The sequence below is a fragment of the Falco naumanni genome, chromosome 18 (assembly GCF_017639655.2).
Source record: "Falco naumanni isolate bFalNau1 chromosome 18, bFalNau1.pat, whole genome shotgun sequence".
Taxonomy (NCBI): domain Eukaryota; kingdom Metazoa; phylum Chordata; class Aves; order Falconiformes; family Falconidae; genus Falco; species Falco naumanni.
This window is the reverse complement of record NC_054071.1, coordinates 4,262,384-4,284,787: the sequence shown is the minus strand read 5'-3', so window position 1 is coordinate 4,284,787 and position 22,404 is coordinate 4,262,384. Positions and strand designations below refer to the sequence as shown.

The window sequence follows — 22,404 nt, the reverse complement described above, 5'->3', positions numbered from 1 at the left end:
TGGGGGGGCCTGAGAGATGTGGCTGGGGGGTGACAGCCTGGGGGGGGGGGCGGGGGGCTTGGGGGTCCTGAGAGCCGTAGCTGGGGGGTGACTGCCTGGGGGGGGGGGGGGGGGCGGGCGGGGGGGACTGGGCACCTGGTGGGCCAGCGGGGGGCTGTGGGGCTGGGCTATGGGGTCAGGCCCAGGTGCCCCATGGACACCCTCGTCCCCCGTGGGGAATGGTCCCTCCCAGCCCCACGGACAGGCCCCATTTCCCCAGCCCAACGGTCAGCTCCCCCCAGGGGAGAATGGTCTCTCCCTCACCTCACTGACCTCCCCCCCCCCCCCCCCAGCGGAGAGTGGTCTCTCCCTCACCCCACTGACACAAACACACACACCCCCCCGGGAATGGTGTTTCCCTCACCCCACTGACCCCCCCTCCCCGAGGAGAATGGGCTCTCCCTCACCCCACTGACCCCCCCCCACTGACCCCTCTCCCTGAGGGGAATGGGCTCACCCTACTGCCCCCCTCCCTCGAGAGGAATGGTCTCTCCCTCACCCCACTGACCCTCCCCCCCCGCCGTGGGGAACGGTCGCCCCAAGCCCCACTTCTCCCCCCCCCCCCACTGGGGGAATGGTTTCTCCCTCCTCCTGTTGGGCCCGACCACCCCCCGGCGCGACTCGCGATGGTCGGCGCCGGCGCAGCCTCTCTCTGGCGTTTCCCTTCCGGGGTCAGAGGTTGGCGGCGGTTGGGCGCGCGGGGCCGGAAGCGGCTCTCGCCGGGCTCTGCTTCCGGCGGGGACCGGCACCGGGCGGCGAGAGGTACTGCGGGCGGGCCCGGGGCGGGCGGTGGGGCCCGGGGCCGGGGGGGGGGACGCAGCCCCCGGCCCGGGGCGGGTGGGTCCGGGCTGTGCGCGGGCGGCGGCCCCCGGTCGCTCGGCCCCAGCGGGCTGCGGGGCCTCGGCGGGGACGGGGCCAGCGGGGCCTTGGTGCCGGGCCCAGGCCCGGGAGTGCGGCCGCCTGGGGGGCGGGTTCAGCCCTGGAGGGGCGCAGTTACCGGGTCCCCGGGTTCAGCCCCTGGGGGGGGGTTGGGGTGCAGTTACCGGGTCCCCGGGTTCAGCCCTGTGGGGGGTTGGGGCGCAGTTACCGGGGCCCTGGGGCTCAGCCCTGGGGGGGTGTTGGGGCGCAGTTACCGGGGCCCCGGGTTCAGCCCTGGAGTCTTGTTACCGGCTCCCCGGAGGCTTTGGGCCGGGTGTCCCCTGGTGCGGGCTCCCCCGCGGGCCCCCTCCCCGGGGCAGGTGGGGATCCCGGTTGTGCCCTCTGCCCCTGGGCTGACCGGCAGACACCGGCTCTCCCTTCCCGGGAACCTTTGTGTGGCTGTGGTGCTTCCCTGGCCTCCCGCCGGCACCGGGCCCTGCAGCTAGGACAGGAGCAGCAGCTGATCCCGGTCACATCCTGCCGAAGCCGTGAACTGCACGGGCACCCCTGTGCTTAAAGTCCCCCAGGCACCGGGGGTGTGAGTGGGGCCTTCGGGCCGTGACAGCAGCGCTGAGCCGAGGACCAGCATCGCTCCGGAGGCTGCGGCGGTGGTGGTACGGGCAGCTAAAAGCTTTGACCCCGTCTCACTGCAGCAATAAAATCATTCCTCCGCAGGCAGGGACCTGGGGGTGCATGTATGGATCTGACTCGGGAAACCTTGCGGCCCCTCTGGGAGAGGAGGAATCTGCTTCTGCCCAGGGATGGGTCCGTGGGGGGCTGTCAGGGGGTCTGTGGGGGGCAGTCAGGGGGTCGGAGGGGCTGTCAGGGGGCCAGCGCTGCGCTCCCCTCAGTCCCTTGGCAAACGCTGACCTCAGCAGCTCCATCCGGAACACCCTGCGGTGGTCCTGGTGCTCATAAATCTGTGTTTTTGTGGCCCTCGATGGCACGGGGGGCTGTGCCGGGCTGCTCTGGTTTTAGAGGTTCACACTAGTGGTTGGCTTGTGCTCTTACCACAGCCACATCCCCGCTGCTTTGGGGCTGGGGTCTCCACAAAGACCCTGAGCTTTGTCCCTGTCCCGTGAGGGGGCTGCCCAGTGTACTCAAGCCCAGAGCTGAGGCACAAGGAGGGACGATGCTCCATGGAGCTGTGGCAGTGTGAGGCTGGTGGCCATCGCTGCCCTCCGCCAGCCCTTGGAGACCCTTCTCTTGCTGTGTAGAGGCGGTGTGAAGCCCTTCCCTGGCTGTAAACCTGGGCTGCCCCGAGCGTTTCACATCCTGCTCCACGTCACAAAACCTGGTGGTGGCTGTGGGGGACCGGGCAAGATGTGGCTGGGGGTCGGTCACAGCACAAGGACACCAGATGCTGCCGGGGGGGGTGTCCCACAGTGGCTCCCGAGGGCAGGAATTCTCCCACGTATTCAGGCAGGCTCTGCCTCTCGCTGCCTCCTGGAGCTGGGGGAGCCAGCACCCACCAAAGCGCACCCCAAGGGGGGGCAGGAGAGGGTCTGGACCCCAAATTTCAGCTGGTATCAATTGGGGGTTCGGGCAACTGCGTTGCCACTGCAGCCTTCTGAAAATTGGCGTGATGGTATGAAGCTCTAACGAGGAAGATGTGAGGGGTGAGGGTCGGGGGGGGGGCGGCAGCTCCAAGGTGGGTGTAGAGAGGGGTCAGCTGGGTGGGTACGTGGCTGCGTGGCGCTGCCAGGAGCCGTGGGCCAGCCACGGGTACACTGTGGCCTGCGAGGAGAGGCAGGACCTGGCCCTGGGGCTGGCTCAGCCCTTGGTGGGCAGCGGCTCAACCGAACCGGCACACGGGACCAGGGGGAAATGCGGGATGATGCCGTGGGTTTCCACGGCACTTCCAGAGCTGTTTGCAAGCTGCTCCCGTGCCACATCGTGTAGGAACAAGAGACGACTCGGAGAAGTGACAGCGGAGCGCTGCCTGCTCCCTGGCACACGGTGAGCGCACGGCTGAGCTGTGCCTGCCCTTGGCACGCTGGGTGCCGAGGGGCTGCCGTGCCTGGAGCCCACCTCCTCGTGCTCGCGGGGAGGGGCTGGGGCAGGGGGATTGTGAGTGAGAACAGCCAGTGGCTGGGGCCGGGGTGCTGCGCTGGGGCTGGGGCGATGTGCTTTTCCAAGACTTTCTGTTTCCCCATTCCTGCCTGCAGTGCCGGGGAGGGGACAGGCTCCCCCCGGGGGTCTCTGCCCATACCTTGTGCCTGCTCGGACGCTGGGCTCAGGCAGCTGTGGTTTTTTGCAGGAGTGGCTGTTCATGGATAGATGGAAACCGCAGCCTTGATCCCCTTCATCACTTGGGCTTTACCGTGGCCGTTCCCTGCCAGCCCCCCTCCTCTGCTCGCCGTCACTTGTGCCACCAGCGCTGCCGGGGGCCAGCACATAACATGCCCAGCAGAGGGGCCTTTCTGAGCGTGGGCACGAGCTCAGATTAGCGCTGGAAGGTGCTTTAGGGAAAGGTACAATTCGGCACAGGGACAGCTCGCTGCGGAGCTCTGCACCGTGCCCTTGCCATGGGATCACGGCAGCGTCTGGGGGTGCCCAAAACCAGCCTCAGCCCTGTGGGGTCCCCACCACAAACGCGATGGCGCCTGTCCAGTGGTTTGCTGAAGTCCATGTTTCACTTGCTGTTTTTTTTGGAGTGAGGTTTAGTGTCTAATATCTACCTTTTTTTATTTTAAAGGCATCTCTTCCCGCTAGGAAGCTTGGACGCGTGTTAGTGTCTGGTGAAACACCCGCGGTTGGTCTCTATCGCTCTCCAGGTGTTTTTCTCTCCTGGTGCAGCGCTTGGTGCAAAGGCTGTAACTCTCAGAAGAGGTGACATGTGAATTAGCTGTTGAAGTCGTCATGTGAGCTGAGAAGACACATTAATAGGAAGTTGGGGGCGCAGGAGGAAAGGAGAAGCGATGTCACAAGATGGAAAGGCTTCTTATTGTAAGACATGTCATTAACATGCAAAAACGTGTGTTGATGAGAAGCGTGTGATTTCAGTCTAAAAAGCTGAGAGTGGAAGGGGGTGACTGGAATTTTGGAGGGGCTGCTGTGGCCTTTTGCAGGGACGGGACATGATCGGCACAGGTCCTGGGTCCGTGTTGGTGCCCAGCATCCCCCTGGCGCTGGGTTTTGCCACGTGGACCTGTGTGGCTGCGCTGACTGGGCTCGGTGCTGTCTCAGGATTTCACTGGCTGCCTCTCCTCCGTGTTTGCTTCCCGCTGGGATTTGTGGGCTCGCTGCCAACGGTGGCATCACCTCTCATCCCTGCAGCCCCTCTCGCCTTACCCTCAGAACAGGAGGTCTCCCCAGCAAAAAGAATTCAAATCAGGGTCTCGAGAGCACACCCCCCTGCACTTTTTTTTTTTTTTTTTTTTTTAAATTGGAAAAGCTCTGAGGGATCCCTGGTGCGGGTGCCCCTTCAGACTGTGTTACTGTCACCCGGGGTGTCCCTCCGGGCAGCATGTGCCACGCACGCTTCCCCAGCCTGTTGTGTTGGCTGTTGGGAGCTGCGCTGCTCGAGAGCCCCCGAAAGCAGCTCGTGGCTCGGCAGCCGGTGCGGCGCAGGCTGCGGAGGATGTCTGAATGCATAATACAACACCAGGGCGCTCAATAATTTATCTGTCACCCAGAAAAAGGCACATTTATACACGCTCACATCCAGCCCCTGCTCTTTTTTGCTCTGAGCTTTCTCCTGCCTGAGGGAGCGGTCCCAGCTGGGGGGGGGGGCTTCATCTGGGCTTAAAATACTTCAGCCAAACCCACGGTGCTCTGAAGGTAAAGCCCTTGCCGCTGGTCCTTCCCCAGAAGTTGGTTGTTGCCGCTTGGTTTGGGATGGCTGCGCTTCTGAAGGGGTGGTAAACCTCGCCAGGAAGGGTGGGCTTGGAGTGACGGGTGGGTTTAGGCTGCCACGGTGCCGCTTCCCCCTGCTCTGCTGCAGCCCTGGCACCGCAGCGTGGCCTCGGCGTCGGGGGAGGAGGGTGATTTTAAAGCGCTGTGAAAGTTGCGGGGGGCTGCCTAAGTGCAAAGTGGTGTTTGAGGGAAGGAGGCGGTGACACCCTGCCGTAGAGGGGGAGGCAGCCCCTGCAGAGGTGATGTATTATTTAGCGCTCACAGATGTCTTGAACTTTTTCTCAGTTTGAGATGGGCCCCTCGCTCGGAGCGGCGAAGGGCCGTGGTCGTTATGGCTGATCCAAAGTGACAAGTCTTCCAGCGCCTTCCGAAGTGCCTCTGAGAGAGACTAACAGGGACTTGACAGGAGTCCAGCTTTGTTCCCTTTCCAGCCCCAGTGCTCCCTGAGGGCTGGGATGCAGAAGCTACTGGTGCAGGGACCCAAAATTACCCCAAATTGCCCAAAATCAGGCTGTGCTTGTCTCTTCCAGTTGCTTCAGTGGCTGGTGGGGTTTGGCAGCACCCCTGGCTTCACGTGCCCTGTGGATTGTCCCTTCCTGCAGGTCTGGACACAATCCCGGGGCTTTTTTCCTCGGATGTTGCGTGGCTGCAGCCTCCTGGTTGTTGCAAGTGTGATCTGTTGTAGACAAACCTCACTCAGATCCTGGAGGATGCAGAACTGCTGGGGCAGTAGCTAAGGCAGCATAGAATCTGGGGGGGGGGGGGGGTTTTGGAGACAAAATGTCCTTGAGCAGGAGTTATTTTGCAGAGAAGGAGTTTGTAGCTGCGTCTTTGCCGTGGGTGACTCGGAGGTGGCGGAGCCGGGGACTGACAGATCCCTGGTGTGACCTGTTTTGACATCCTCGTTCCGTGTTTGTCTCCAGCGGGTGCTTAGTTGCCTGGTCCATTCACATAGCGGCCTCCTTGTGCCTTGCTGACGGAGAGGGAAAAATTTTAATACAATGGTTGGCACGGCTGCAGGAAAACAGCCTTCAGACTTCAACACCTCGCCCCGGGGTTGTGTGCCCGGCACTGCCAGCCACCGCAGCCGGGACAGAGCTCAGCGCTTTTCCCCTGCCGCCTTCCTGTGGCTCTGCTTGGCCAAATCGGGCGTGAAACCCGGTGTCCCGCTCCTGAAGTGAGCGAGGCTCCTCTCCCGGCTGCGCGCGATGGGATCTGTGGCCGATGGGATGACCAGCTCCTGAGGTTTTGCAGTTTGCCTCGTGCAAAACGTTGAGCCCCTGGGAGTTTTGCATCCATCCCTGCAGAGGAGGCTGCTGCAGCGCAGGGAAGGGCTCCGGGATCCCGGGAGCTGCTCCCTTTCAGCCTCTGTGGAAACACCCTCTGTGGTTTTGCCATCTGCTGCTCTGGCTGAGGGCTGTAGCCACCAGCTTGGCTCGCCGGGCTGCCTCTGGGTCCCAGTGATGCTTACTGGGAGCTCCGTGGACCCCCTGCACCTCCAAGCTTTTCCCAGCCGATTCCTCCTTCCCTGCAGTGAGCAAGAGGGGGGGCAGGTCTCTGCCTGTGCTGGGGAACGTGGGGTGCCAGAGGGCAGCCCTGGGGTGAGCCCTGCCTGTCCTGGCTTCAGAGAGGGCGGCTCTTGGGCAGCCTGGGAGCCAGCGTTCGCCTTTTCCATCAGGAGCTGTGTAAAACAGACCCTGTCTCGTTTGGTAGTAGGAACACGTGCCTTGAGAAGGGGTATCCAGAGGCCTGAGGGTCCCCTTTGTGTCTCCCCACAGGTGACACAGCGACTTGGCAGATGTTGCCACGACTGACGTAGGACCCAAGTCGCTTGGGCCGAGGATGAGCAAACCGACCGAGCTGCAGCACGACCTGGAACGAAGCCTCCCAGCCATAGCGTCCATCAGCACCTCGTTCTCCCAGAGCCAGGGCTTCTCCCCGTATTGCTACTTCTCTCCCGAGAAGAGGAAAGCCATCTCAGATGTGAGGAGGACCTTCTGCCTCTTTGTCACCTTCGACCTGCTCTTCATCTCTTTATTGTGGATAATCGAGTTGAATGTAAGTTGGGGGAAGCGAATTTGTGCAGCCTTTGCCCTTTGAAGTCATGCTTTTGAAATTCAGCTCCCTCCACGTTAATTGCTCTGTTTCAAAAGTCTTGGGCCAAGTCTTTGTTTGTTCTTCCCAGCGCTCTGCTGATTTGTGCTGGCAGAGAAACCGCCGCACAGCCAGTGTAAACGAAAGTCCGGCTCTTTTCCTGCAACCGGGCTCTGTTGTGGCTGCCCAGGGTCGTTAACGCCGTTGCGTGTAGCGCTCGTAGCGTGACAAGGTCGGGGGTCCGTGGAATCGCCAGGTTGAGCAGTTGGCCCAATTTCTCTCCTGCTTCCCTGAAGTGAAGCCGCTCGCTGCGTTTGCCAAGCAGCTGCCAGCTTCGCTGCGGTGCCTTGTCCTCAGAGCGTCAGAGGAGCGGGGTAGGGTGTGCGGACCCTCCTCTCACCCACCCAGCTGGTGGGCAGAGACAAAAAGGGCTTTGAGCTTCGGTCCCAACATACGCTACTCATCCCGGCTTCTGAAAGCTGGAGATGCTGCTCCACCACACAGGGGAGTAGCGAAGGGGAGCGGGAGGGTTTCGGTCCTCTCCGAAGCAGCTGTCACACCTGTGCAGGCTGCTGTGTTTGCTCAGCATGCCAACTGTTGCAATGACCAGGGAAATCCACTTTATTTACCTCAATCCCATCAAGTTGAAAATACTCCCTGGGCTGTATATATATTTTTTTTATTATTTTTTTTTAAAAATTATTAATTTTTCCTGAACTGGTCCCGACTGGTTTCAGGTACGACATGTCCTCCCCTGGAACAAGCTGAGCAGAGAGGGGAGATGAACAGATAGACCCCAGCGCTTTTGCGTGCAGCCCTGCCGGTGTCTGGCCTTTATTTATCAGCACTGCATCCTGCATTCACTTAGCGGCTCTTATCTCTGCCCTGCTTATCTCCTGGGTGTCTGCACTTAACAGATTGTCCCAGCCAGCAGCTCCCTCACCCTGTCCACCTCAGCCGACTGCGCTGTGTCATGAAAAGACCCCTGTCCCCCCAACCCCCAGCCCCGCTTAGGAAAAAGCATCTCTCAGCCAGCATTCCAGCCATGCCGATGGTGTCCTGCACCAGCACGCCAGGCTTGGACCCTGGCCTCCTGCTCTTGTCCCTGTTCTCTCTGCTCTCTGGAGGGGTGCTGTCTGCAAATCAAAAAAATCCAGCCCCGGGGAGATAATCTGCCAGCGCGGTCACCAGGGTGATTCTGAACGTGGGTCTTGCAGGTAGCCATTAATGAGTGACTAACTGCTGATATTTGGGCCCTGAGCTGAAATGCTGCATATTTAAAGCTATTAGGACAGCTTATTTGCCTAGTTATGAAGAGCAACGATTTTATATCATGACTAATGCTTTTTTTATCAAACCGTTTCCTTTGCTGGGAGATAAAGCCCAGCAAATTGGCCCTCGTTAAATGTCTGTTGCCTGCAAACTGTAATTCTGCGAGCTTGCTGCTCTCGGAGGCAGAGATGCCTCAGACGGTCCTTCTTCCTCGTTCACGGCAGTTGTATTTAAACTGAGAGAACACCTCTCGGAAATCATAATCCGGAGCCTTCCCTGTGTCTCGTTCCTCCTGCAGCATCTCATAGCGGAGCCGTGGCGCGGGGAAGCAGCTTTCAGCAAAGCTGGCTGGCACGAGCCCTGCAGCCGCAGATCAGATAAAGCAATAGTGCAGAACTGCTTTGCCCCCCCCCCCGTCCTCCCCCCATCCCCCCCCCCCCGAATATTAAGCACCAGCCCTGACCTAGAGGGACCGTTTCCCGATGGCTGCCTCTTCTGTCCTTGGACTGTCTGACAAGAGGGTGCCAGGCCACCAGGCTGCCAAGAACTGGCCTGAGATCCACCAACTTGTTTCTCACAGATCATCAAACAGCTGTCAGCCTCCACCAGCTTCCAGGCCAGCTGGGCGGCATTCAAACCAATAGCCTAAAGGTGAAACATTTGTTCCAGTTACCTGAGCCATCCGCTTCCTCATAAACAGCGATTCCAGGCTCCCGAGAAGAGGATTTATGGTGTCAAAAGTACCAGGGCTCTCGGGGCCCCGGATTGTCTCGGCGTGAGGCAAGAGAGCTCTTCTGTGAGCTTTTTCCACGCTCCCGTACGCTATTCCAGAAAGCGGTTTTGCCTCTTTCAGGTTTCCTTGCAGCCTGCCTGTGCCTGTGCCTGTCCCTTGTCCTCCTCTCCTCCCTCTTTCCCCTTTGCCAGTACGTTTGAACCTGCTGGTTGACTCCCTCCGTCAGCTTTCCAGGAGGGCAGCTGGGCCCTGCTGTGAGAAGCCAGCTGGCCTGGAAGAAAGGAGCAGGGGACCCCTCGGTGCTTTGCACGAGGAGGATGCTCGCAGCTTAAATTCCACCAGGTTGCTGAGTGACCCCTGAGAGCCCTGGCGGGGGAGATGTTTTTGTTCAGCGCGGTACCGAAGGTGCTAGAAGAACACTTCCCTGCCGTTTTTCCTTCTTTCCACGGCTCCTGCCGTACAGCTGAAGCCTGTCACCTGAAGCCACGCGTGGAAGGAGTGGGAGGTGGTGTCTGACCAAGGGCTTTAGGCTGTGAGACTTGTGATGCGGTGGCGCTGGATGTGCTGAGCCGAGGGAGCGGCTTTTCCCTGTCGGAAAGCTCCCACGGGGAAGTGTTTGAGGTACCCCTGTGCTGCTCCAGCTCTGGCTGTACCCGACTCGGGTGTGAATCCCAGGGGGAAACGGGCTGTTGTGTCCTCCCGGGCTCCTGCCCTGGCGGGTGAGGCGGCGGCGTGCACGCAGCAGGCATTTGTATGCCTGATGCATAACCTGACCCGGCGGTAACCTCTGGTCACCGCTTGGCCGGGTTCCTTCTACCATTAGTTTCTTATCAGTGCACTCAATAGCTTTCTGCTTTCCTCTCTCCCCTTCAGACCAAGGATGGCATTCAGAAGAACTTGGAGAATGAAATCATCAAGTACAAATTTAAGGCTTCTTTCTTTGATATCTTTGTGAGTATCCCAGCCTGCTGCAGGCGAGGAAGCAGCTTTGGAGCTAAGGGTGGCACGGTCAAAGGCTGGGCAGGGAGGGTCTGCGTGCTGGGGAGGGGGCTGGGGTCTCCCCGCAGCCTTGCCCCTCGCCTGGCTGGGCGAGATGGGGCAGGTCACAGCCTTGACCCCATCTGTCAGGCGATGAGGTCTGGGGTCTGGGCCTGTGTCCTCCCAGCACCCGGCAGAGGGACAAGGGCAGTGACTAGTGTCGATGGCTTTTTGTTTTTCAAGGTCTTGGCTTTCTTTCGTTTTTTTGTGTTGCTGCTGGCCTACGCAATCGTAAAGCTGCGCCACTGGTGGGTCATAGCGGTAAGGCGGCAATTTTGGCTTTCCTGGGGTTTGTTTGTTTGGTTTTTTTTTTGAGTTTTCTCTCCCTGCCTGGAGTTTGCAGGGATTTGAGAGAGGTAAATTTATTTTTCAGGTCACTACGTTGGTATCCAGTGCCTTCCTGATTGTGAAGGTCATCCTCTCCGAGGTTGGTTTCCTTGGGCTCGCAGGGGATTGCTTTGTGATTACTTGACGCCGCTCTTCTCCCGTTGGTGTCAACTCCCTGTGGTTTCTCCTTTCTTCCACGCAGCTTCTGACCAAAGGGGCTTTCGGCTATTTACTTCCTATCGTCTCGTTTGTCATTGCTTGGCTAGAGACTTGGTTCCTGGATTTTAAAGTCCTAACTCAGGAAGCAGAAGAGGAACGATGTGAGTATTTTGCTCCGCTCTGGTAGGAGTTGGCAGATGAGGCTACCAGGCCTGGGGTTTCTGCTGCTTTGGCAGCACCTTGACAGATATGACATTTATGGAGAAGTGATCTCCAGGCTGGCTGTGCTGGTAAGTGCCTGACTCAATTCTGTTATGGTATAGAAGTCCCTTCAGGGGAAGAAAATACCAGATTATAAAAAGCATCTTTTAATTGAGCGGAGAAAAAACGTGCCAGATTCCCCAATGTCTGGATCCTGAAGCCAGACGTGTTGGAAAGAGAGCTCACCTCCGCATCGGAGAAAATGTTTTGAAACAGTGAGACAAATGCCAGGCGGGCTGTTGGGACTCTCCGTCTCTGGATATCGGTCTTTGAAAGGTCTCCAGCCCGGATCCAGAGAGGATTGCTTCGGTCACGGCCACGTTACGGGGGCATGGCGTGAGTTATGGGGTGTGAAATTTTACAGCCTCTGGTCGCCGAGGTCAGACTAAATGGAGATGGAGTCTGACCTCATGCTTTACGAATTATCCCGCAGCGCCAGGCACCCGTAACTTCCAGGGGTCCCTCTAGGGAGTGGGTGCTCAGCCTGGACTGCCGCGGCTGCCTGTTCCTAAAGCAGCCAGAGGAGTTTGTGGCTCTCCCAGGCTCAGCTGATGAAAGAGGACTGGGAAATGGCACGTAAACGAAGGAGGATTTGTCAAGCGGGGCTCGATCAGAAATGCACTGACTGACTGGAAAACACCAGAGGATGTTTGGGTCTTGCGAGGAGGCTTTAAGATGAAAAATGGTCAAGTGTTTAATGCTTCTATTGGATTAGGCTCAGGTTCCAAATTGCTTCCAGGGGAAGCTCTTATTTAATTAGACGCTTAATCGCCTTTGGATTTGACAAGCAGAAGAGCCCATTGATCTCCATGCAGATAAAATGTCTCAAACAAAAGAGGAGGCAATAGGAGCTGAAAAGCTTGTGGGCTGGCTGGTGTCGGGGCAAAAAGACCGGCTGTATCTGGAAGAAAGTGGCTGGGAGGGTGCTTGAGTACCCTCAACCCCAGTTCTTCCCAGTTCAACCCCAGGACCCCTTGGTTTTCGAAGCATTGGATGCCGTGTGTGTGTAAAACCTGGTGCTTTGCTTCGCAGGGTACCTGGCAGCCGAGGCTGCAGCCTCCCGTGGCCCCCTGCTCTACCCCCGAGCCCTTTCCGAGGGACAGTTCTACTCCCCACCGGAGTCCTTCGCAGGTAAGACGTGCTCTCCTGCTCTGGCACCTCACCGGTGGCCGGGCTGCCTCATTCCCCAGCTTGTTCCCTGGGTCTCTTCGCCTCCATAATCACCTCCCCCCGCTCCCCGAGCTCTGTCTCGTTATCCCGGCCCTTGGCAGTGGCGGGTGGCAGGGCCTCCAAGAACTGACACTGTAAAACAGGCTCCTCTCTCCTCGCACGGCGCCCGTGCCTGGGCAGAGGAGGCACGGCCATGCTGTCTCTGTGCCATCTGCGGAGCACCGGTGTGCTCAGCCCTGCACGCCTGGCTACAGCTCGGTGGGAAACTGGAGCCTTTTGTGGTCCTGGGATTAAATGCTCTTAGCTGCGGTTGAAGGACTTGAAAAATCCTGCCCTCGGGATGAGGGCAGGGGGGCGAGTTGCCACAGGCAGGTGAGGATAAAGAGCTGGCACCAGGCCACTGCCCTGTGACACCACCTCGTCGTGCCAGCTCCAGAGACCTCCCCTGCTCGGGAGCGAGGGGATGGCAGCCAGGGCAGGTGTCTCGGTGGAGCTGACACCGCGCTCAGCCTGCCGGAGAGCCGAGCCCGGCAGCCAGCTGCGGCACCGAGGCGTTTGGGGGGGCAGGACCCGGCTTGTGTCAGGGTTGTCCCCACTGACAGCCCTTGCCAGAGGGTAGGGTGCGGGGATCGGACCCTGGCTGTCCCCCGTGGGAAGGTGAGAGGGAGATTGTCCGAGTGGGGTCTTCGTTAGCTGTGTGTTAATTGTGGGCTTCCCCCGGCCAGGGTCGGACAACGAGTCGGATGAGGAAGGCGCAGGGAGGAAGGTGTTGACAGCTCAGGTAAACATCGGCTTCAGGCTGAGCCAGGGCTGCGGGAGCCTCTGGCAATCCTGCAGCCCCATCAGGGTGCTGTACCTGCAGAGCACCAGAGGCTGCTGCTGTCCCTCATTTCCCAGCCTTCTGTTCTGGGGACATGGGGCTGAGGAGCCCTGCCTGCCCCCAGGCTGCTCCCCGTGTGCCCCGGGACCGGTGGCAGCGTGGCCGCTGCAGGAGGGAGGGGTCCTTTGGGCCACCCGACACTAACCCGCTTCCCCAGCGCTGCGCACCCTTCCCTCCAGCATCCTGCAGGGATGTCATTCTGGCTCTGCCTCCTGCCTGGCCCCCTCTCCCCTTCCCTCTCTGGTCCCCGGTTACGCGGTCACATACTGAGAAGGGCATCGCCCCAGCCATCCCTGCCGATCCGCGGCTCGCGGGGCCGTCCTTCGCCTCCCCGAAGCCTGGCTGGGCGCAGGCTGCTCGGTGCTCCTGTCCAAGTGCTTCTGCTGCCGTTCAGCCCCAGTTCTGGCACCTCCGCCGAAGGAAGCTCCGCATCTCATAGCCCTTTTGCCTGCTGGAAACCCTTACGTTAAGGCGGGAGGCTCACTGGTAGGCGCAGCTGGTGTGTGGATACAAGCCAGGGCGGGGAGCGTGACTCTCGGCTCCAAAATGAAGCCTCTGTGACCCAAATTAAGAGATTTCTGCCGTGTGGTGATGGGAGATATCCCCTTTCCCTCTGCCAGCCCTGGGAGGGGGGTCGGAAGCCTTGCACGCGCGCTTCAGGCTCTCTGCAAACCCAGCTAATGAAATTCTCTCTTCTCTCCTAGGAGAAAGAGTATGTCCGACAAGGCAAAGACGCGATGGAGGTTGTGGACCAAATCCTCACCCAGGAAGAGAACTGGAAGTTCGAGAAAAACAATGCAAGTGTCGTCCCCCCCCGCCCCACCTGCCGGGCAGCGCTGCTGGCAGAGGGCACGGATGGCTTAGCAAAAACGGGAGGACAAATGAGGCTTTTGAAACCTCCTTGCGACATGAAAAATTAACAAGCGTTACAATTACCTGATTGAATTAGGAATCTATTCCAGTTCAGTTAAATGTAAAATCCCCTCTTATTTAATTAGACGTTTAATTGCCTTCCTGTTTGACAGGAGAGAGCCCATCACTCCTCCCCTCTAGACAGCAGGCGGGCAGGGGCGGACAGCTCACCTTTGGGTGGGCGTTGTGATGCGGAGCCGTGGTGCCGGCGTGGGGAGGGTCCCGTTGGCGCAGCCCCTGCCCTTGCTCCACAGCAAGATGCCTTTGGGCGTGCTGGGGAGACCAGGGCGTGCTGGGGAGACCAGGGCGTGCTGGGGAGACCAAGCTGTGCTGGGCTTGGGGCTTTTGGGCCAGCTTTGGCCCACGTGGCAGCAGGAGAGTGGGATGCAGACTGCTCTTCCTACCCCTAAAGCTGTTTGTGTGTCGTCGTCCCCCACCCCTTCCCCGGGACAGGGACCTTGCAAGTGCTGGGAACGTAAATCGGGGACAAGTCACTGCCTGGCATCTTCCTTCTCACGTGGCTTCGTCGAAGCATCCGCAAGTCGCAGCTCTTGTGTCGGGCAGCGCACAAAGCAAAGCGGGCCCTGCCCTGCCTGTGTCCTCGCCAGGCTGGTTCATCCCCTGGGCTACAGCAGAGTTTTCTGGGGTCCCTAGAGCTCTTTTCTCTCCGAAGGCTGGGAAGAAAGGGTCACTGCCTCTGCCCCCTAAAACCAACCTTGCTTTCTGCTTGCGGGCTCGCGGCACGATTCGGGTGAGCGTCCTGCAAACTGCAGTCTCATCTGGTGTTTAAAATTCCCTTGTCAAGTGATCCATTGTCTGATGCCAAACTAGCTGGGCAGATTGTTTTCTTTATCCAAAGGGGGATGGATTTAAATAGACTAATCAGAGTTTAACACAGGGCTAATGATGAAAGGTTATCATCTGTCCATCCCCTAACCCCTCCAGGGAGTCTCTTCTCAGATGTAGGTAACAACAGCGGCGTTGGCAGACTCACCCCTTTCTCTTACCCTGGTGTCGGTAGCTCGCTACAAAGAGAATTTGACCTTGACGTGGAGTTTGCAGGCTGGCATGGGGTAGATTCTTTTTCTGTCTCGTCGCTGCTGCCTCTCTGGATATTGTTTTGTTTATGGAAATATGGGCATGTGCATCCGAAACGTGCCCAGCGTGGCTCCCGTACTGGGGTTACTGCCTGGGGGGGGGGGATGGGGACAGGGGACATTTGAGGACTTGTGTTTGCAGACTAGCAGGCTTTACCCCAGATAAAGCGATTTATTTGCTAACAGAAATGTAACTTATGTCTTGCACAGGACTTTGGTGACGTTGTTTACACTTTTGAAATACCTTTCCATGGCAAGACCTTTATCTTAAAGGTAAGAACCTTCCTGGGCCGCTTCTTTAGTCTGCGTGGTACCAGGTGAAGAGCGACAGCTCTGCTCGGAGCCACAGCTCAGCTCTCGCGCCCGTTGCTGGCCCTGGCAGGACAGGTCAGGCTGCAGAGCACGCTCTTTTTGCTTGAGACAGATGAACGGCACCGCACACTCTAGGGAATCTCTCCAGGAAAGCCCCTTGGCTGGCGGACAAACTCCCCAGCAAATACGCTGGGCCCCCAGTCTCTGCTGGTAGAAATGGGAGCAGGTGACTGCAAGACTCGCTTCCAACCCCAGCATCTAGGACTAATCTGACCAAGGAGGCTAATTGGAACTAATTGCCAGCAAGACCAGGGCTGAGCGTGCGTCTGCTGCTGCCTGGCATTGAGAAGAGCTGCTCGGAAGTGCCTTGCTCTGTGCCCTCTCGCTGGAGTGGCTTGGCTGTAAACCACGCTTTAATGAAGCATTGGTGCTGCGGTGGCTTTTCTTTGTTCCAGTGCATATGTTGCCTCGCTGGCAGGAGCTGCCAACGGAGCAGCTCTGTATTTGCAAGAAAAAGCTGGATGGTCTCACTTTACTGCATTAACCATTTGCCTCCAAAGATCCCTTGTCCCACGGGGAGGTGGAGAAATGAATGTTGTCTGTGCTGGAGCTCAGAAGAGCTTTTCAGCAACTTCCCGGAGCAGTCGTGCACGCAGCAGAAGTGCTGATAGATGTGGGGCGAGGGCGGGAGAGGAGCCAGCCTGAGTCAGCCCCGAGGTCTGTCCGTCTCGCCGTGGGACGGACGGACGGACACTTGTCCTTGCACAGACCTCGGCAGGCGACTGCCGAAACCCGGGGTCTGCTCTGTCCCCTCTGACTCCCCCGGGGAAGGAGAGCGCTGTGGCAGAGGGGCGACAGCCTTGGCTTTGCCTGCGCCGGACCAGCCTCACCGCTCCCCTCCTGTATTATCTCCCTTGTTCTTTGTGATCTGCCCCGTGTTCCTTATAAAAATAATCTTCCCAAGGCGGAGCGAGGGACTGGGCTAACTGCTCTGGTTCTCTGTCCTCAGGCTTTCCTGCAGTGCTCTGCTGAAACGGTTTACCAGGAGGTTATTCTCCAGCCTGAGAAGATGATCCTGTGGAACAGAACAGTGGCAGCTTGCCAGGTGAGCGTGCCGGACAAAGATGGCTTAATCACAGGAGCTCCTTGGAGCGGAGAGTTGGAGCTTCCCAGTCCAACACAGCCTGTCGGCGGTGCCCAGGCCCTACTGGAGCTTCGCTGGATCGGAGTCGCTGAGGCGTTAAATCTCCGCCGCTCATCCGTACGATCCGAATGCTCTGCGGTAGCCAGCTGCATGCGTGTGCCCATCCAAAAGCCCATGAGGTGGGCAGGGAGATGGGCCAGCGGCGGAGCCAAGCCTGCTTGTGCTGGGTAGGGTTTGGGCGTTTTGCGCTCTTGGTGTGGCAGGGAGCCGGAGGCAACGCCTGTGCCCCCCAACCCCAGCCCCAAAAACCAGGGGGACGGGGGTCCCAGGGCAGGAGACAAACCTGGGCACGCGCTGCCCGAGAGCTCGCCCCCCTCGGCCTCACCGTGGCTGCTGAGGATGCTCTGGGTGCTTTGCAGCCCGGTGCTGTTTTAGGGGAGGGGTCCGTATCGCCCAGGTGGTGGCACGTGCAGACCTGCAGGCACAGTCTGAGGAAATCGCTCTCTGCGGGGTTTTTTTTTGGATTTTATTTCCTGGTTTTTTTTGCCCCCCCACCCCCCCCCCCTCTCCCCTAGATTTTGCAGCGGGTCGAAGACAACACGATCGTCTCGTACGACGTGGCAGCTGGGGCTGCAGGCGGTGTTGTTTCCCCAAGGTCAGTTTATTCCACTGTTTTAATCCCGAGCCCCTAAAACACCCTCCTGAAACGCGGAGAGAAGCATCGGACGGTGGTGAGAGCGCTCTGCCCCGGCTCAGCCGCCCGGCGCTGGCGGGGAACCCCGGTGTCAGCGAGGCAGGACTGGCTCCCCGAGGCGAGGAGCCCCTCAAGTTTCCTCCAGGCCTTTCTGGCAGGAGGCTGGAAGCTCCGAATCTGCCTCAGTGGGTCTCCCTGATGGCAGTGCTGCGCTGTGCTTTGTCCGGCTGCTGATGTACCCCTGCCCCAGCCTCTCCCGGCAATGCCGGCGAGCGGGAGCTGCTCCTGCAAAGCCCCCGTGCCCCCTTTCGAAGCACTCAGCGCCCTTTCTTTGCTTAGGGATTTCGTGAACGTGCGCCGGATCGAGAGAAGAAGAGACAGGTACATTTCCTCAGGGATGTCAACCACGCACAGCCTGAAGCCTCCGCTCTCCAAGTATGTCAGGTAAGAGGCAGCTTCTGTTATTTTTTATTTTTTTTTTTTTTTTTTTTTAAGCTGGTATCTGACACACGCCCTTTGCTTAAGCTTAGGGCAGAGAGCCACTTTAAATGCAAACCCTGCTGTCTTGCTGGCAGCGTTTGCAGGAAGCTAATCTATTTGTGGAACTCAACCTTGCTTCCCTTGTTCTTCTTCCTTTGTTAAAGAAACTCTCTGTGCTTTTCGGTGTTGCTCGGGCGTTTCCCAGCTCTCTACTCAGGGGAGTGGAGGTACCGACCAGTACCGGCACAAATCCCAACCCCGGCCGCATCCTGTTTGTGTAACAGTTAATTCCCAAACAGGGCCAGCTGCCATTTCTGAGGGGCAGTAAACAGCTGACCGGGGCTCGCTTTGAGCCTCTCGGATGCCTTTTCAGCCGGTCACTTACTGACTTTAAAGGCTGCAGACATTAAGATTAACGGTCCCGTGGGTGAAACAAGCTGCGTCAGGATGGACTGGCTCCCAAAGTGTCAGCAGGTCTTTGGCCTCTCCCATTCCGAAGGGACAGCTTCGCCCGGCTGGTGATGGATCTCGGCGGGGTTAGTCTCCTCAAACAAGGACTCCTTGTTACTGTCTGCTCCGGTGCCCGGGGCCCAGCTGTGCCACTTCGCGCACTGACTTTGTTTTTCCTAATAATCTGGTTAAAGCAATTGACATTTTAACTGGGAGCCGTTAGAGCCGCCTCAGTCTATTTAAGAGCCGGGGACTTCAGGGCCTAGAAAAATCTTTTTGCAAACGTACGCAGCAAAAATAGCGTGTTCCTGAAACGGGGAAAGGAAATCTGTATTTGGGCTGTGTGTGCGAGCACAGCTCGTGCCTCTGAGACGGATCAGATGGTGCGAGGCAGGATCTGGGGGCTGCAGTGACGAGGCTCCCTGCGCCGAGCCTGTCCTGACCACGCAGGCTTTCCCTAGCCGCTCGGCTTCCCTGGGACCTCTCCTTTGCCCCCCTTTTCCACAGGGTTGTGCCACAGAAACCTCCCCGCGGTGCAGAGCCGCTGGCGGCTGGGCTGGCACAGTCCAGAGGCTGCTTCTCAGCCGGCAGCCCCGCGGCAGCCCTGGCACCACCTCTGCCAAGGCACCTGTGGGAAACCTGCCTTGCCACGCTTGCTCGTGTGCCCGCAGCCAAAGCAGATACCTTCCCGGGCACTCCGCGCATCTGCTCTTACCCCGCTGGGCTCTAGTCCTGGCTGCCAGGCGGAGGAGATGGCTGCTGCCGCTGCAGGAGCTAGCGCAGGATCGGTGCGGTGCACCCCAGGGCGTCAGGAGAATTGGCTTTTCAGCCAGCCCCCAGCTCTGACCGCGTGCTCTCGCTTCCCCGCAGGGGTGAGAATGGACCGGGAGGATTCATCGTCCTGAAATGTCCCAGCAACCCCAGGGTCTGCACGTTCATCTGGATTCTCAACACGGACTTGAAGGTAAAGGCAGTTCCTTGCTGACGGGCGAGCGCTGTGGCCGCATCCTGTCCCCAGCAGGGCTCAGCAGCAGGCTCCGGCAGCCCCCGCGTCGCTCGGCTGCGTGCTGGGGACCCGCTCGGTGCCCACAGCGGCTGCATTATCAAAGGCTGCCCTAAAGGGACCAGACTTTTGCAGGTGGAGGTTAAACGCTGCCTGAAACCCCCTCTCTGTCCCGGTGTGGGGCAGGGAAGTGCTCCCTTACCTGATCTCTGATCTCGCTTAGGGGTTTCACAGCTCTGTGTGCAGGGCTGGGGGCGAGATTTTTATTTGAATCCTCTTTGGGGACCTCTCTGGGGCATGTGAAGTGTTGTCTGGCTGTTCGCTGCTCCCAGGAACCCGCTGAAGGGGTCGATTCACTCGCCCCACTCCCAGGCACCCTGGTACAAACGCAGCCCCCCACCCCGGGAGCGCGGGGGGTTGCATCCGTGCCCGGGAAAAGGCGCGTTGGCCTTACGAGATGACCCAGATCTTGGAGCTATTTGCGGAGCTGCGTGTCGGGTCCTCGCTGGTGGCCCAGACAAAAGGCAGCGCACGAAGGGAGCGGGGGCTCGGGCGGCTGGGGGGGGAGCGGAGCTGGCCCCTTTTCTGCCTCCGCTGAAGGCTGACGTGGTAACGGCGCTGCAGCAGCGAGCACAAAGGCCCCATTCATCAGCGCTCTGCTGCAAAGCCGCGCGGCCCCCTCCCCTCCCACGTCCCTCCCTCCCTCCCCACAAAGTCGAGCAGCTCCTGCCTGCCTTGGGAAAAGCTTTGGGAAGGATTTGGAGGAGCCCTCGCCCGGTTGGCGCAAGCAGGGGCAGAGCAGAGCGTGGCCTCGTGCCCCGGAGAAGTGTTTTCCCGCACGGATCTGGCTCCGCTGCCTCTTCCGCCCCGCCGTGATGGGCGAGTTTGGAGGGAAAACAAACCCGCTTGGTCGTGCAAGATGGGAGCTCCGAAAGGAAAGATGTTCCTTGTGCTTCCCGGGCCGGAGAGCACTCGCCCACTGCCTGCCTCCGCTCCTGGAAGAAATGCCGTAGCGGCCGAGCTATTAATAACCCGTCAACTGCTTCCACCATCTTCCTGAAGGGCTCTGCTGGTGCCCGGACCCCTCTTCTGGGCTGCCTTGTTATTTCCTTTGGCCCTGGGGAAGTATTTATAGCACACGGCTCATCCCTTCCTGCGGCCAAGGGTGAGGATTACACACGTGTGTGTGTGTTTGTGTCAGTGCTGGAGCTTCGCCCCAGAGCTCCTGTCAGGGAGGCGCCTGGACTGGCCCCTGGACCAGTGCTCGGAGCCTCCTGTTCCCAGTGTCACAAGGGGAGAGAAAGTCCAGGAAAAAGTCCAGGAAAAAGGCTGTGCCTGCCTGCCTGGCTGAAACACCCCAGGACATGGTGGGGGGGTCCTCCTGTGCCTACCTGCCCCCCCCGGGGAGCGGGCCAGCCATCCCTGCCTGCACTCAGGACCCCCCCGTGAGCCCCCGGCGCTGCTCCCAGCCCTGCTCAGCTCCCTTCCCCCGCGGAGGCAGCTCAGGATTCTGGTTTTTTTTCTGCGTAACGGAGCCCGGGCCGAGGCGGTTGGGGTTGAGTCGTGCAGGGCTTTTTTAGAGAAATCAAAATGCGTTTCGGTTCCTCCCCCGGAGCCAGCTCCTTGGAAGCGGCAGCTCCCCGCTGCGGTGCTTGTGCATCCCTCAGCACCGCCGGGTCAGGATGGGGACCAGGCCTGGGCCTCTGTGCTGCCCTGACTCACGCTCCCTCTTTGTCCCTTTGTCCCCACAGGGTCACCTGCCCCGGTACCTGATCCACCAGAGCCTGGCTGCCACCATGTTCGAGTTCGCCTTCCACCTCCGGCAGCGGGTGGGCGAGCTCTGCGGCAAGCCGTGAGCAGCGGGGACCTGCCCTCGACGGACATTCCTCTGCCCTCTCCCCTCTGCGGCCGGGGGGTCGGGGGGGACACGGACAGCCGGGAGAGGACCCTGCGACCCCCCCTACCCCACCCCCCAGGGATGGGGCCGTGTACTCACAGTGCTGACATGAGGCCGGGGGGTGCTCAGCTCCTCCTGCCCCCGTTCCCCCTAACCGGGGCCCTGAAACCACTGATGGTTGCGTGCCAAACCCCTGCCCTGCCCTCCTCTGGGTCTGACCCCCCCCCCCCCATCCCCTCCCGCCGGGGTTTTGGTGACCCCCAGACTCCTGCGCTTGTGCCTCAGTTCCGTGAGGAAGAGGAGCAGAGGAGGAAGCCACGTTAGGGTGAGAACGGGGGGTCCGTGCCCCGTGCCAGGCTCTGCCCCTCTGCATGTGGGGGCAGAGATGCAGCTCGTGCCACCTCCCCCCCCCACCCCCCCTTACCCAGCTCTCTGGGGGGGGCTGTGCAGGGGACCCCTCCTCGCTGTTCCTGGGGCTGCCCGGGCCCCTCCTCGGGGCTCGGCTGAGCTCATCCCCCCCCCCTGCACCCCCCACCCCCCCATCCTACCCGCAGCTCCTGGCGGAGGCAGAGTGTGATTTGCCTTAAGCAGAGACTTTGATCCTTTTTGGGGGGTGCGGGAGGGGGCGGATGCGGGGCGGGGGCGACTGCGGTTGCTTTCTACCTGCGAGTGCCGGTGCCGTGTTCTGGGCTATAAATGGCAACAGCGCGAAGCCGCCCGCACGCGGGGGCACACGCTGGCAGCGCTGCGGCGAGGGGAGGGGGGGGGGGCACCCAGCCTGGGCCCCAGGGGGCTCTCTGCCCCCCCCAACCCCCCTGTCCTGGGGGTCTGCGCTCCCCCCCCCCCAAGGGGTGACACCTCGGGCCGGCGCTTGGCGGAATTAAAGCCTCGCACTGTGCAGCTCCTTGTTTTCCACGTGCCCTTTGTAACCCGAGCAAATAAAAGCGAGGAGGAACGCTGGCGGCGGGGTGGGGGCCAGCCTCAAGCCCCCCCCCGGGCTCAAAGGACTCGTCCTCCAGCCTCCTTCAGCCATGGGTGTCACTGTCCCCCATCCCGTGGTGGCACCGGGCAGCTCCTGGGCATCCTACGGTTTCCCTGGATGTCCCCCGGCCCTGGAGCGGGACCACCGTGGCTGGAAGGGGCTGGAGACCGGTGTGTGTCGTGTGTGTCCCCCCCCCCCCATGGCAGCAGCGGTGGCCACGTGTGCCCCGGCTGTTGGCACCCGGCGAGCGCCCGTCTGTTCGCAGCCCCCATCTGTTGGCCCTACAAATAGCCCAGCCGGTGGGGGGAGGGGGGGGCTTGCCACCAGCAGCCCCCCTACCCGCTTGCCTGGCACAGCCAGTCCCTGCGCCCTGGTGGGGGGACGCACCGGGACGGGACCCCAGTGGCGTGGCCACCACGGTGGGCACCGGCAAAGCCGTTAGCGCCGCCGGGGTCCATCACGTTGGCTGGTCGCGGGGGCCGGTGCCAGCGGCGTGGCGGGCACGGAAAGGCCAGACGTGCCCTGGGCCGGGGCCAGGGGGTCCCGCCTGTGCCATCACGTTGCCGACAAGGGTCTGCCCCCCGTTGGGGGCCGGGGGTGCCACCGTGGGGTTGGCGAGCGGCTGGCGGGCACATGGGGCTGAGCGTGGCCAGACGCACACGAGGTGACACACGTGTCCCCAGT

General features: G+C 60.2%; 1 protein-coding gene across 2 annotated transcripts; it reads left to right on the top strand.

Moving 5' to 3' along the window:
• The first annotated feature begins 702 nt into the window (after positions 1 to 702).
• Positions 703 to 21,638, top strand: STARD3 (StAR related lipid transfer domain containing 3). 2 transcript variants are annotated; one of them, XM_040617575.1, is made up of 15 exons: positions 703 to 801; positions 6,594 to 6,873; positions 9,788 to 9,865; positions 10,136 to 10,213; positions 10,326 to 10,379; positions 10,482 to 10,599; positions 11,732 to 11,830; positions 12,595 to 12,650; positions 13,454 to 13,546; positions 14,969 to 15,031; positions 16,080 to 16,175; positions 16,790 to 16,869; positions 17,248 to 17,352; positions 18,709 to 18,802; positions 20,593 to 21,638. In XM_040617575.1, exons 2-15 carry the CDS (start codon positions 6,658 to 6,660, stop codon positions 20,695 to 20,697), a joined length of 1,335 nt encoding a protein of 444 aa, XP_040473509.1. In that variant the 5' UTR covers positions 703 to 801; positions 6,594 to 6,657; the 3' UTR covers positions 20,698 to 21,638. The 2 variants fall into 2 exon arrangements, with proteins under 2 accessions (XP_040473509.1, XP_040473508.1); XM_040617574.1 differs by lacking the exon at positions 703 to 801 and adding an exon at positions 3,684 to 3,906.
• Positions 21,639 to 22,404: the final 766 nt, after the last annotated feature.